This window comes from Lactuca serriola, chromosome 5, assembly GCF_051521515.1.
Source record: "Lactuca serriola cultivar US96UC23 chromosome 5, Lser_US96UC23_V15, whole genome shotgun sequence".
In the NCBI taxonomy this organism is placed as follows: Eukaryota; Viridiplantae; Streptophyta; class Magnoliopsida; order Asterales; family Asteraceae; genus Lactuca; species Lactuca serriola.
The window spans coordinates 90,235,252-90,248,255 of record NC_136412.1 but is presented as its reverse complement, the minus strand read 5'-3'; the positions used below and the strand labels follow the sequence as shown (position 1 = coordinate 90,248,255).

At 36.2% G+C, this 13,004-nt stretch overlaps 1 protein-coding gene across 1 annotated transcript; it reads left to right on the top strand.

Annotated features, from left to right (window-relative positions):
• The first annotated feature begins 8,100 nt into the window (after positions 1-8,100).
• On the top strand, positions 8,101-12,504 carry LOC145052756 (immunoglobulin). The gene is made up of 13 exons (XM_079000626.1): positions 8,101-8,635; positions 9,194-9,271; positions 9,373-9,530; positions 9,653-9,728; positions 9,805-9,872; positions 9,956-10,208; positions 10,376-10,480; positions 10,726-10,832; positions 10,930-10,983; positions 11,084-11,167; positions 11,246-11,409; positions 11,510-11,659; positions 12,303-12,504. The coding sequence occupies exons 1-12, from the start codon at positions 8,335-8,337 to the stop codon at positions 11,655-11,657; spliced, it is 1,596 nt and encodes a 531-aa protein (XP_078856752.1). The 5' UTR covers positions 8,101-8,334; the 3' UTR covers positions 11,658-11,659; positions 12,303-12,504.
• The last annotated feature ends 500 nt before the right edge of the window (positions 12,505-13,004 follow it).

Below are 13,004 nucleotides of genomic sequence, written 5' to 3'. Positions count from 1 at the left end.
GTACTAGCATACAAGGCTAAGCTCATACTATCAGGCATAACCTAAACAGGCTATCATACTACTGTTTACCCAATACTAGCATGCAATTATCATAAAGCTGAAACACATATAGCAGGCACATAAGGCATCATTCCTAGATCACTGGTCCTATTCTAACATGATGTTCTACTGAAACTGAAACTAATAATCATAACATAAACTTGTATGGGTAATTTGGGAGTACTTACTTGAGCTCGACTGATCGCATGCACCACACCCTTTTCTCTTTTTAAGAAAACTCTTTTTCTTTCTAAGTTGTTTTTTTTAATTCTTTTTGAAAATGTTTCTCTTTTGAAAATATTTTACCATTTCCTTAGTTTGAGTTCAGACACACCCGAAAGTGTGCCCGAATCCCTCAAACCAAGGCTCTGATACCAACTTGTAACAACCCAAAATACGACCCATAATTTTTTTGTTTTAATATTACTAAAAATCACAACATCGAATGTCATATATAACAAGAACCATGGAATGTGTAACTCAAAAGTCATAGTAACTGTGTCAAAACAAAACTATATCAATCATATCAAAATATTTGAATAAAACTCCCAAGATAAAACTAAAGCTGTGGTGTGTGTGATGCCATCAACTCGAGCTCTTCCCTTTGCTAGCGGAAGTACCTGAAACCAAAACTGAAAATCTAAGCACGAAGCTTAGTGAGCTCCCCCAAACTACCACATACCATACAATAACATATAAACAACTATTGGGCCTTGCCCACTACATCAGACCGAATTCCGGAAACTGCATCGGACCGAAGTCCGGAACTGACTGGGACCCCGTCCCCTGCATCAGACCGAAGTCCGGAACAAACTATATCGGACCGAAGTCGGGAACTGACTGGGACCTTGTCCCTTGCATCGGATCGAAGTCCGGAAACTGATTGAACATAGCATATATAGCATAAACATATCAACTAGCATGGACACATATACTGCACACTGCAACGGATCGAAGTCCGGAACACATAACACAAAACATGCTTGAATCACAAAGACATCAAGCACTCTAACTACTGCATCAGACTGAAGTCTGAAACTACTGCTAACTAGACGGGCCGACATTGTGGTCGTAGACCCTTTCCTACTAGAAGGAAGACTCACCTCGTAACGCTGGCTGCTGAGATACTGACTCTAAAACTGGCTGACTGCTGCTCCGAAACTCTCTGGCTACAATCCCATAAACACTAAATCAGATACCGATAACTGTTCCCAGGGTAAAATGATTATTTTACCCCTGGTCAAAGTCAACTTTCAGTTGATCAGACTCGCCGAGTCATGGGAGTAGACTCGCCGAGTCCCTCCATCACTAGATCTGAACTCTAACTCACCGCGTCCATTCCCACTCACTGATTCACCCTAAACTCTCAAACGGGGAAAAATCAGGGATTCGCGACTCGACTCTTCGAGTCTGAAGAACAAGTCGCCGAATCCCAAGCATGTCATTACTATACAGTCGATTTTGCTCGATTCCGATGCATCCAATTCATAGATCTGGGTTCCTAGGACTGATTTCACACGTAAAGTTTCTAACTTTACATTTATGCATGCTCATAAGAAGCTAAAATGCCCAATGAATAGCTAAAATAGGAGATCTAGGTTTGGATAGGGTGTTTAGCTTAATAAAGGTGGCAACCTTGAGCTTAAGGAGTCCTGAAATGCTTAGATCTTAAACCCATTCATCTTAACTACCCTTAAATCGACCTCAAAGTCTAGAAAATGGCTCAAAAACAACACTAGCAAGCCTTTAAGGAGATCTACATGATGACAGGCAAAGATTCGAGCTTTATACCTTAATGGAAACTTGAATGACACAATAAAATCAGATCTTCTATGCTCCTCTTGAAAACCCCTTTTCTCTCTTCTTCTTCGAACTTCAAAATGCACCAAAATCCTCCATAAAATGAGAAATACTCCAAGAATGCTTAAAGGGAGGCTAGGGTTTAGTAAGGGACGTTCTGAGGGTGATGGAGGCTGGTTTGGGGCGCATAATTGTGACAACCATCAAATTCTGGTCAATTCAAAGTCAAATAAAGTCAACAAGTCAAACCGGTCAACCCAACTAACCCTTGTGTACTAGGGCTTACGTTATGTATTTATTAAGCAACTCGCTAGAATGAGAGATCATAAATCGAAAAGTACGTACATCTAGATCTCCTTAACCTAAAACTGTGGTAAGTGACGAGCCAAACCGATAAAACAATGTTGCATACTCATCGGGAGTGTGTAAGATCCTTAAACAAGGCTTAACAGGGTTTACGGACCTTGCATTGCGAAGCCGGACACTCAAAAAGGTCACAAATGAAACCTCTCTCAATCGTTTTCACTCTATCTCTCTCTATTTAGAAATCTCTCCAAGAATGTGAAATCTCTCCCAAATATCTCTTTGTATGTGAAATCTATCCAAGAATGTCAAATCTCTCCCAAATCTCTCGAATATTAAATCTCTCCCAAATATCTATTTGTGTGAGAAATCTCTCCAAGAATGTCAAATCTCTCCCAAATCTCTCCAAGAATGTCAAATCTCTCCCAAATCTCTCCAAGAATATGAAATCTCTCTCAAATATCTCTTTTTATGAGAAATCTCTCCAAGAATGTCAAATCTCTCCCAAATCTCTCCAAGAATGAGAAATCTCTCCAAAAATGTGAAATCTCTCATAAATTTCTCTCAAAAGTTTCCGTAACTTTTTGAAGTCATTCGGGTCGTCCGACCCTTAAACGGGTCAAAAACGGACAAAAAGGACTTAAGGACCCGAAACCCCTCTTAGGGCCGAAAGTCCTCTTAGGGACCGAACCCTTCTGAGCCGAACCCGAAGGCTGCTGAACCGAACCCGAAGGGTCCTCTCGGGCCTGAACCTCGCACAAGACCCGAACCCGAAGCCTCGGTCCATTTCGCTCCATGATGCCTTCGGTCTAGTTCGCTTCTGACTGCTTTGGACCGAGCCTACTCTTCTCGCTGTACCGCTTCGCTTCGCCTCGCACCCAGCCTCAGGAGGACCGAACCTCCGACCCCTTTCCGAGAAGCCTCGCTGGAAGTTCTTTTCTTCCTGGTTTTCGACTACGACTTCATTTTAGCTTCGTTTTTAATTATTTTAATGCGGGATTTTCACCCAAAACTTTATTTTAACATATAAGGACCCATAATTATTAAATTATCACGTTTTTAAGGATAAAACCTTATCCAAAAGAGTGGGTGAAGTACAAGAGGTGGAGTGTTGACTTTCCTTTATTTTATGACACAAGCAACCACCATACCTACTCCATGACTAACCCACACTCCTCCCCACCATACCTTGTCACTTCCTTGTCCTTTTTACCTCACTCACAAGCCATCCCCACGTTTTTGAGAGCTGGACACTCAACCTCTCTCCTCATTTCTTTCACCTGCTTTCATTTCACAAAAAATACAACACAACTTTTCTCTCAAACTTTTTCTCTCTATTTCAAGACTCCAAGGCTGATTTTCAAGCTTTATTATTCTCTTGGTAAGTATAATTCATCCTCCTTGTAATTATTACACTTGATTCTACTCAAATCATTGACTGCTTACACAAATATCGTCATATTTGTTGTTAGCTCCTCAAATCTTCAAGCATCTCCCAAGTGTTCTTGAGTTGAACACTTCTTTTCTCCATCATCCATCTTCTTAAATCACTCAAGGTGAGTTCATACCCCTACGTTTTCATGTTTTCTCAAGTTTTTAGGGGGGGAATACAAGTTAAAACACCAAGAACATAACTAAAATTTTCTTACAGCCTTCATCAGAAAAGGTCAACTCCATTCACGGACTGTTTTGGACAACTTAAACATTTTAGTTTTCAAAACTGTTTTATTTACTAGTAGTTCCACTTCTTAGCTTTAAAATGACTACTTGCACATCTCCATACCATTTTTCTACAATTTATGGTGATTTTTACAAAACTGCCTATCATTTCAAACATCAATCCGGACCAGTATGTGATTATGGATTTTTTCACACAAGTAAGAGGTCATTAAAATTTATAATAAAAATTATGAACAAACTAGACTCATTTTCCAAACTTTCAGAAGTTACAGAACTTGATTTGGACATTTTATGATTTTTCTACAAATTTTCCAATAACAGTTACAAAAAATGTTATTAACAGAAAAACACTATAAATTTCATTTCACCTTGTAACATGTTGAGCAAGGTATACATCATTATGTGATTATGTGTTGTTGCAATATATGGCATTTTTGTATTCGTATCTAGATATACACCAGCTAACAAATGGATTCTTACCTCCATAAGTATGGTAAATATATAAATGATATTACAAGGCTATATCCATTGAAATACAAACATTGGTAAACTTTGACAAGTAAGGCTTATGATCACTACCCAAACAAATATTTAATAAACTATAATAGGTATAGTTGAGGGTTATTTTACATAACAAACACATTATTAAAGGTGTTACACATACAAAAGAGTTATTACCACTATGAATAATTATGATAAACTATAATAAGTATAGTTAAGCCATTATACCCCCACAAACGAACACGCTAGTTATAATCGGTATAGTTGTGGCATATATATTACAAACAAAGTGGTAAACTATAATAGGTATAGTTTATGTTTCATCTTCACTACGAACTTAATTACAAGAAAGGAATTCACCATCACCACCACTTTTGATAAGCTATAATATGCATAGTTCATGTTCACTACCACTATCACTATTTGATGAACTATGATATGTATAGGTTATATTCACCATCACCACCACTTTTGATAAGCTACAATATGCGTAGTTCATGTTCACTACCACTATCACTATTTGATGAACTATGATATGTATAGGTTATATTCACCATCACCACCACTTTTGGTAAACTATAATATGCATAATACATGTTCACTAGTCACTATCACTGTCCGATGAACTATGATATGTATAGTTTATGTTCACAGTCACTATTACTATTTCGTACACTACACTAGGGTTTGGTTCCGGTTTTTGGATTTAAGTCCACATTCAATTTCGCATTGTTAGTTTTCAGCTATAATTTCTAAGTGTATATGCTAGAGTTATATAGAACCTAGTCGTGATTGGCTTAGAATTGGTGGGGCCCGCCTCATCTCCTGTTCCTCGTTGGGTTGTGGACCTAGGGCAGACCCACTATATTCGACGTTTTATCTAACTTTAATTTTATATAACTTATATACACAAGGAAATTATAGAAGGGATCTATAGGGAATTCTAGGGTGCACTATTTCATAACATAAAAACTTACATTTCACATTTTGAGGAAAAGTACCGGGTTTTCATATGAATGACGTACATTCCAAAGTACCGGGTTCACATAGAATAGTTATTTTGGTATTAAAACTATATTTCATCTAGAATTGTTAGACTTCAACCATAACCGCTGAGCGTATATGCTTGAGTCATATAAGAATTTAGTCTTGATTGGCTTAGAATTGGTGGGGCCCGCCTCATCTCCTGTTCCTCGTTGGGTTGTGGACCTAGGGCAGACCCACTATATTCAACGTTTTATCTAACTTAAATTTTATATAACTTATATACGCTGGACGATTATAGGGGAAATCTACGGGTCATTCTAGGGTTCATTAACGCATCATATAGAAATATTATGTTCATACTTAACTAAGAAAATATTGGATTTTCTGGAAATCAAACTTTATCGATTTTATAAGGAAAATGGTTTCTACTTCAAACAAAACTCTTATGAACTCACCAACTTAATTGTTGACACTTTTTCAAAACTACTTGTATTCTCAGGAAATCAGTGAAACAGGAAAACTTCAGCGCTTTGAGGATGGGACGTTAAACCGTCAACAATTTATTTTTGTCATCATAATGTGATTGATTTTGAAACATGTAAACATATACTTTGGTGTAACTTTTTCAATTATATTTATGATGGTTGTATTTACTTTGAGCACTATTATACACGTTGTTGTGATACTGTACATGAAGTCCTCTACCCCCAGACGTTTCCGCCATCCTTGGTTTGGGGGTGTGACAATAATGTTGTTTAAATAGGGTGCAAACCCTTGAAATTAGGGTTTCATCCAGATTGACAGACTCGCCAAGTCCAAGAATATGGACTCGTCGAGTAGCCAAATTAAAACATGTGCAAAACCCGTCACTACTCAACGAGTTGGGCTACAGACTCGTCGAGTACCCCTTAAGAATTGAAAATTACTTTATTTAAATCACAAACCATAAGTGGGGCGTTATAGTTATCCTGGTTTGTCACATGATTGTATGATGTAGTGATCTGTTATACCTGTATCTTGCTATATAGGATGATACAATGCTTAGTTATCTGTAAGATCTACATGTTTGTCTGTTGACTGGTTATATGTTTAGTTGTGTATATGTCGCCGTAATGTAGGTGGGTTGAGATTGTACTGCTTTGTGTTGTCAGTCAACAAACCCGGTAATGTTTATATCGATATGTTGTTATGGTTTAATAGGCTTATATGTGCTTTGGATATGTATATGTTGACATGTTGTGTGTAGTTGGGTTGAGTCGGTCCTGCTATGTGTTGAAGGCCAAGAGACCCAGGGCGTCTCGGGTAGACTATAGGCCTGAGGGGTGTACCAGTCAGGCCGAAGGCCCGAAGAACGTTCTAGATAGGCTGAAGGCCCGATGAGGCGTACCAGTCATGCTGAAGGTTATGTGAGCATACCAGATAGACTGTAGGCTGATGGGGCGTTCCAGTTAGGCTGAAGGCTCTGTTTGATTATTGGTTGGTTATTTGTATGCTTGTCTATTAGATATGTGTGTCGACATGGTTTACGTGATGTTGGGTTGAGGCGGTCCTGCTTTGTGCTGAAGGTAAACAGACCCAGGGGGTTCCAGATAAACTGAAGGCCACTGGGGCGTACCAGTTAGGCCGAAGGCCCGAAGAACTGTCCAGATAAGCTGAAGGCCAGGTGAGGAGTACTAGTTATGCTGAAGATTTTGTGAGCATACCAGGTAGACAGCAGGCCGTGGGGCGTTATAGTCAGAATGAAGGCTCTGTATGCATGCTATTTGTTGGTATATGTTATCTGTTTGTGTGGTGATACTTTGGGGAAACTCACTAAGCTTTGTGCTTACAAATTTGGTTTATGATTTCATATACTTCAGTGGACCGTGGCAAGGAGAAGGCGTGACCGTACACATAATTGGTTTTACAACTAATTGGATATTGAGAGACTCTGATTTTAAACAATGTTAAACAATGGTTTTGTAACAATTCTGTTAGACAAAAGAGTTGTTTTGAAAAGTTTTAAATTTGTTGATTTTTTGGGATGTTACATTATGTAAACCAATATATCGATCTCATCGGACATCAACTAATTTCCTGCCATTTTTCCTGAAAACACACAATTTACCGGTTTAATTGCTGACCTAGATACATAGTCATAAATGAGCCGATAAGATGGATATCAAATTTTACAGTAAATGTAAAATTATATAACCCATCGTATCCATCTTATCAATTAATTTAATGAATAGGTGTCAAAGTTAACAATGAAACTGATAAAATGTATGTTACACGGAGAAAAATGCCAAATCATCACTAAATTTTAGTTTAAGACTTATTCGTAAATTATGATAAAATAATGAGACTTTAATGAAATCGGTAAACCGGAAGAAAATGATTAAATCATCATTTCTACCTGTAATTCATGTTTTTTTGTAAACAAATTTTAAATTGAGACATTGTCGTAAATTAAGATAAAATATTAGAAGTATTATGACGATTTTCCATAAATAAATGAAAACGAAATAGAAAAGAACAAAATAGTCAATTTTTATGTTCAATAAACATGATCCAAGTTAGTTTTTGAGAATAAGATAAAATGCCTCATATGACACGACACTTGAACCATAAACACATCTATGTAATTTACTCTATTATCTTTGACACTTGAACCATAAACACAATTTACTCTATTATCTTCTATAGAATGCCGTTAAAAAAATAAATATAATTATTATTAAAAATAAAATATCTATTTTAAAAATAATAATCGAGAACATGCATCGAAAAAAAAAAAATCTAAAAAGAAAAGAGTGTGTAAGGCTTAAAGGCTTTGCTTGCAAATCCCTCCGTCGTCATGTTGACCCACCACCGACACTACTGACGGATTCCCCAAGTTGATTCTTCTCCAATTCACCTGCATATTCAGATCAAATCGTTACCATTGTGATTCACAATCGATCAACCTATGTCCAATTTGAGATATTACTTTTAGGGCTTAATTCCGGCTGGTTAAGACGGATCGATCTGCAACTTGTTAAGGTAATGCCGCCGCCAAAAGCTTCGAGATCGCTCACCTCCTTGTTCGGACTCGGAAATAGAGAAACTAGGAAAGATGAGGTGCGTGTGCCTTTGCATGAGCAGCCTTCGTTGAAGTTAGAGGCTGATAAGAAAGTATATAGGCCAGGTGATCCTGTTACCATTACAATCGAGATCCGAAATCCTCCTGGTGAATGTTCGCTGTTAGTTGATCGGCTTAGCTTTGAAGCCAAAGGCATTGAGAAATTGGACACTCAGTGGTTTAGCACTCACAAACCACTACCCGACTCTAATCAGAAGAGGAGAGGTTTGCATTCCCATTTTCGATATTCTGAAAGTTTTCGTATTCTTATTCTACCATGGATATAGCCGCATTTCAGTTTGCTAAATTACAACTTATTAGAAAGTTATTTTTCGCTTATTCAAAAATTTTCAAGCTGGATTTACATATTTGCTGATCTTCATGGTTGATGCTAGCGATTTTGGTTATAATATCCATGCCATTGAGATGAATTTGTAGACATTTCATTGATAGTGTAAGCCTTTTTAGCTGTGTGCCTTGTCAGATTCAAAAATTGCATAGCGCATGTAGTTATCATTTCACCTCTTTCCAATCAAACACGTTACCTTTCATCCTTCAATCTAAAAAGAAGTGTAGACTTTGCTAGAAACTTGGTGACAAGCATTACAAATTGAATCATGTTGGACACTAATTAGTAAAAAAAATGCAAATTCAATGATTTGCAGTGAAAATAGTTTAAATGGGTCTTTTATCTTGGATTTTCAAAAGAGATATAGCAAGTAGTATTCAGGCACCAATCTAGATGAACACCAAATGATGATTTCTTTATACAAATCTTTCCAGGTGAATATGTTTTCTTGGAGTCTTCAGTGCCATCAGTGATTTCAAATCAGATTCTGTCACCTGGGACTACAAGAACATGTAACTAATTCTTTATTTCATTCAATGTTGCTGTATGTATATCTGGTTTTTGTAAACAAGCTTCAAAAAATCCTCATTATAAATGCTTATGTTATATCCAGATATCTTGAGGATAAATTTGCCAACAATCATACCTCCATCATACAGGGGCTCTACTGTTCGCTATCTATATCATGTTAAAAGTGAAATGTCTGGAAAATATGTAAATATGAAAGATGGACACCCACATGGAGAATCAATGCAGAAACTCCCTGACATAGTTTGTCTTCCCATTTCAACATCTATTTATAAATTATAATTCCCTTTTGTTTTTGTGAATTTTTCCTCTATATGCAACCATTATTATCTATTAACTTTGTATGCAACCATTTATATCTGCAGGAAGCTCGCTTGCCACTTCAAATATGGGTCACTGAGAAAACAAATGGCTTGTTAAATGAAGAAACTGGAACAAATGGTAAAATTCTTTTATCATTACCATCTTACTTCCCTAATTGTTATATATAATTGTGAAATATTTTCCATCATTTCAGGGATTGTTCCTACTACAACTATTCTCTTGGATGTTTATTGGAAAGATATGGGTGCTGAATCTGAATGGGTAAGCTGCTGAGTGCGTATAACAACACCCCTTTATTAAATTAATTACAAATCCGAACTGTTATAATCTCTTTTTGTTTGTAGGCTAGAGCTAATGAAACTTTTGATGGAGAAGAAGAAGGGTATGAAAGTCAAAGGGATGATATTTCTTCTGTTTCTTCCTACAATCCAGCAATGGGAAGTTTACAGAAAGCATTTGGAAGCTCAATGTCATTACCTTCATCTGCAGCAAGATCAAGTAAAGACGTGTCCTTCATTGACCAAAGGTCAACCATGTCTTCATATATGGCAATACCTCGGCTTTCTGCAGCTGAAGTGCTTTATGGTTCTAATGAAGGTAAGTTATTGTTAATGTTAGATATTTGCATAATAGGGTTTTTGTTGCTTTTAGTGTTCCTTTTATGGTATATAGGTTTTATAGGCATTACTTCATTATGAAATGATAATAAGTTAAGAACACTTATCTTATTGGTTCTAATGAATGACTCTTTGTTTCTTAAACAGATAACTTAAATGCTCCAAATGAGCAGCTAAAAATTCCAAAATCCCCCCCTATGAATGATGAATTGAGAGTCTCAACTGGCTCAAGAACTCTTGAACCTGTTGCATGTAAGTAATACTGTTTTTTCTTATTCTTTTACACTTTTTAAAATAATCTACTTTGGTTTATATGACATTTGCATTGTTGTTTCATTTTAGAGTATAACTAATAACATTAACATATGCCCGAAAGATGCATCATTTTTTTTACCTGTTTCCATGGTTGTGGAAAAACTGAAATGTTGTTGCATAAATGACGATTTTACCCTTGTGTTACACCTTAAAAATTAAGTTTCCACTAACGTTTGCTGCAGCAGAAGGTCTGATTCGAGGAAGATCATACAACATTAGGCTTGATGACCAAGTTCTACTAAGATTCTCACCCACAAAACCTGAATCAACTTATTACTTTGGTGATATGGTAAAAAAAAAATCTCAAACCATCTTATTTCCCTTAATCCATATCCTTTCTTTGGTTGAATTTACTTATATACCCCTCTGTGGATTTCTGATCACAGATAGGTGGAACTCTTACCTTTTTCCACGAGGAAGAAACCAGAAGATGTCTTGAGGTACCGTACTAACATGTATATAAATATTGCAGTTTTTGTTCCATTGACATCAATACAAGGGTATTTTCGTCTTTTAACACGTTTGGTTCATCTGTTCCAGCTTTCAGTAACCTTGGAGTTATCCGAGACTATAAGTCGTCGCTCTGCACATCCTTCTAGAAAATATTCCCCAACAATTACAAAGGTTTATCATCTGATTCTTTTGCATTTTTTAATCTTATTTAATTTATCTGAATTTATATAAGTTTATTTATATATGCAGATACAAAGTGATCACCATGAAGTTGTTGCAGATTTGGTGCAAACAAGCTTTCAGTTTTCAGTTCCCATGGATGGGCCCATGTCTTTTTCCACTAGACATGTCTCTGTTCAATGGGTGCTTCGCTTTGAATTTTTTACTACTCCAAAGAATGTTGATTGGACAAGGTAATTAATATTCACGATTAACTACTTGAAAACTTCAAAACCAGGGGCAAAAATGACAATTCATGTATTCCTCATAAACATTTTATTATTTGTACAACAGATTTGAGCATCCGCTTTTAATAGAAGGAAGAGACAAATGTGAATGGGTTCTTCCGATAACTGTGCATGCACCTCCGTTCACTACTTCTGGGTCCCACAGTAGAATCGAAAAGCCGCCTTCACTAGAACCAATGTGGGACCGCTCTTGATGGTAAGTATTAATAACCATATTCAAACTAACTATTATTCTTTTGCTTAAATGCCAAAAAAAAAACAAGCGATATGACATAACAGGTTGTACTGCGTTTGACATGCATTGGAACCGGGATTGGAACTGATGTCAACGAGACAAAAATTGCAATTTTTTGACCAGATGATGAAAAGGTGGGACATGGACTAGCTCTCGATCGCTCGTCCGTGTAAAAGACGAAAATGCCCTTCTCATCCTCATCATCATCGAAAATAGCCGTGGAAACCTTGTCTAGTCCTGTGTTAACGAACGCTAGCGTTTGTTACATGTGAGGGGACTAGACAGCCTTTTTAGGCTACTTTCAATGACGAAAGATTAGAAGGGCAATATCGTCTTTTGCACAGACGTGAGATCGAGTCCATGTCCCACCTTTTCATCCGGTAAAAAATTTGCAATTTTTGTCTTATTGACATTAGTTCTGGTCGTAGTTCCAATGCATGTCAAACTCGGTACAACCTGGTCTGTTTAGTCATGAAATGGGGGTTAAAGTTAAAAAAAAATAGAAGGATAAAAATTACTTTTACCTTTTTTGAGTTAAAAAAAAGTGAGTAGGTTGTATATAGTTGTGATGTTTATGTATTTTTACATTATGACGATTCAACAGTAACATAAACAATGGGGTAGTTGGTAAGATGGCGGCGTCAGGGGACAAAGAAATTATGATGCGCTTTTTGGTTTGGGAAAGAATTGATTGTAAAGTTTTATCTTCTGGGAGTAATAGACGATGTTATTGGCATAATGATTTTTGATACTTATTTTCTTTTTTATTATTTTAATTTTAAATTTCAGCTGTAAGCATTTTGCCAGGGTATGCCTCATTTTATTTGTATTGTTTGGATTGTCTTCTTTTATATCTTTAGGATTATCAATATTTTTCTTCATTCTTACAAGTGCTACATGAAATTACATATATAAGTGTACTTTCACTTTAGGGTCAGTTTGGCAACGACTTTTTGGACCTTAACCTTTTTAAAAAAAACTTGAATTAAAATAAATAAATTTATTTCATGGTATGAACTTAAAAACTTTTATTTCAAAACAAAAACGTCTAATTTAAAAATTATTTTAAGTAGCGTTAAAAGAGGCTTATACATATTACTAGAGTCGGATAAAAAAGCTTATGTTTTAAAAATTGGTTTAATCAGATTTAAAGAAACTTATACATATTATTATAACATTACTAGATAGTCAGAAAAAAAACTTATGTTTTAAAAATCATTCCAAGTAGCTTTAAAAAAAAACTTATGCATATTATAAAAAGAATTGTTCTAAGTAGCGATTCTAAAGTCTTCTTGTTACATAGGTC

Coding starts and splice junctions, on each gene's coding strand:
- LOC145052756 (XM_079000626.1), top strand. CDS start 8,335: ATGCCGCCGCCAAAAGCTTCGAGATCGCTCACCTCCTTGTTCGGACTC. Junction 10,481..10,725: donor AACTCTTGAACCTGTTGCAT/GTAAGTAATACT, acceptor CGTTTGCTGCAG/CAGAAGGTCTGATTCGAGGA. Junction 11,168..11,245: donor ATTCCCCAACAATTACAAAG/GTTTATCATCTG, acceptor TTATATATGCAG/ATACAAAGTGATCACCATGA.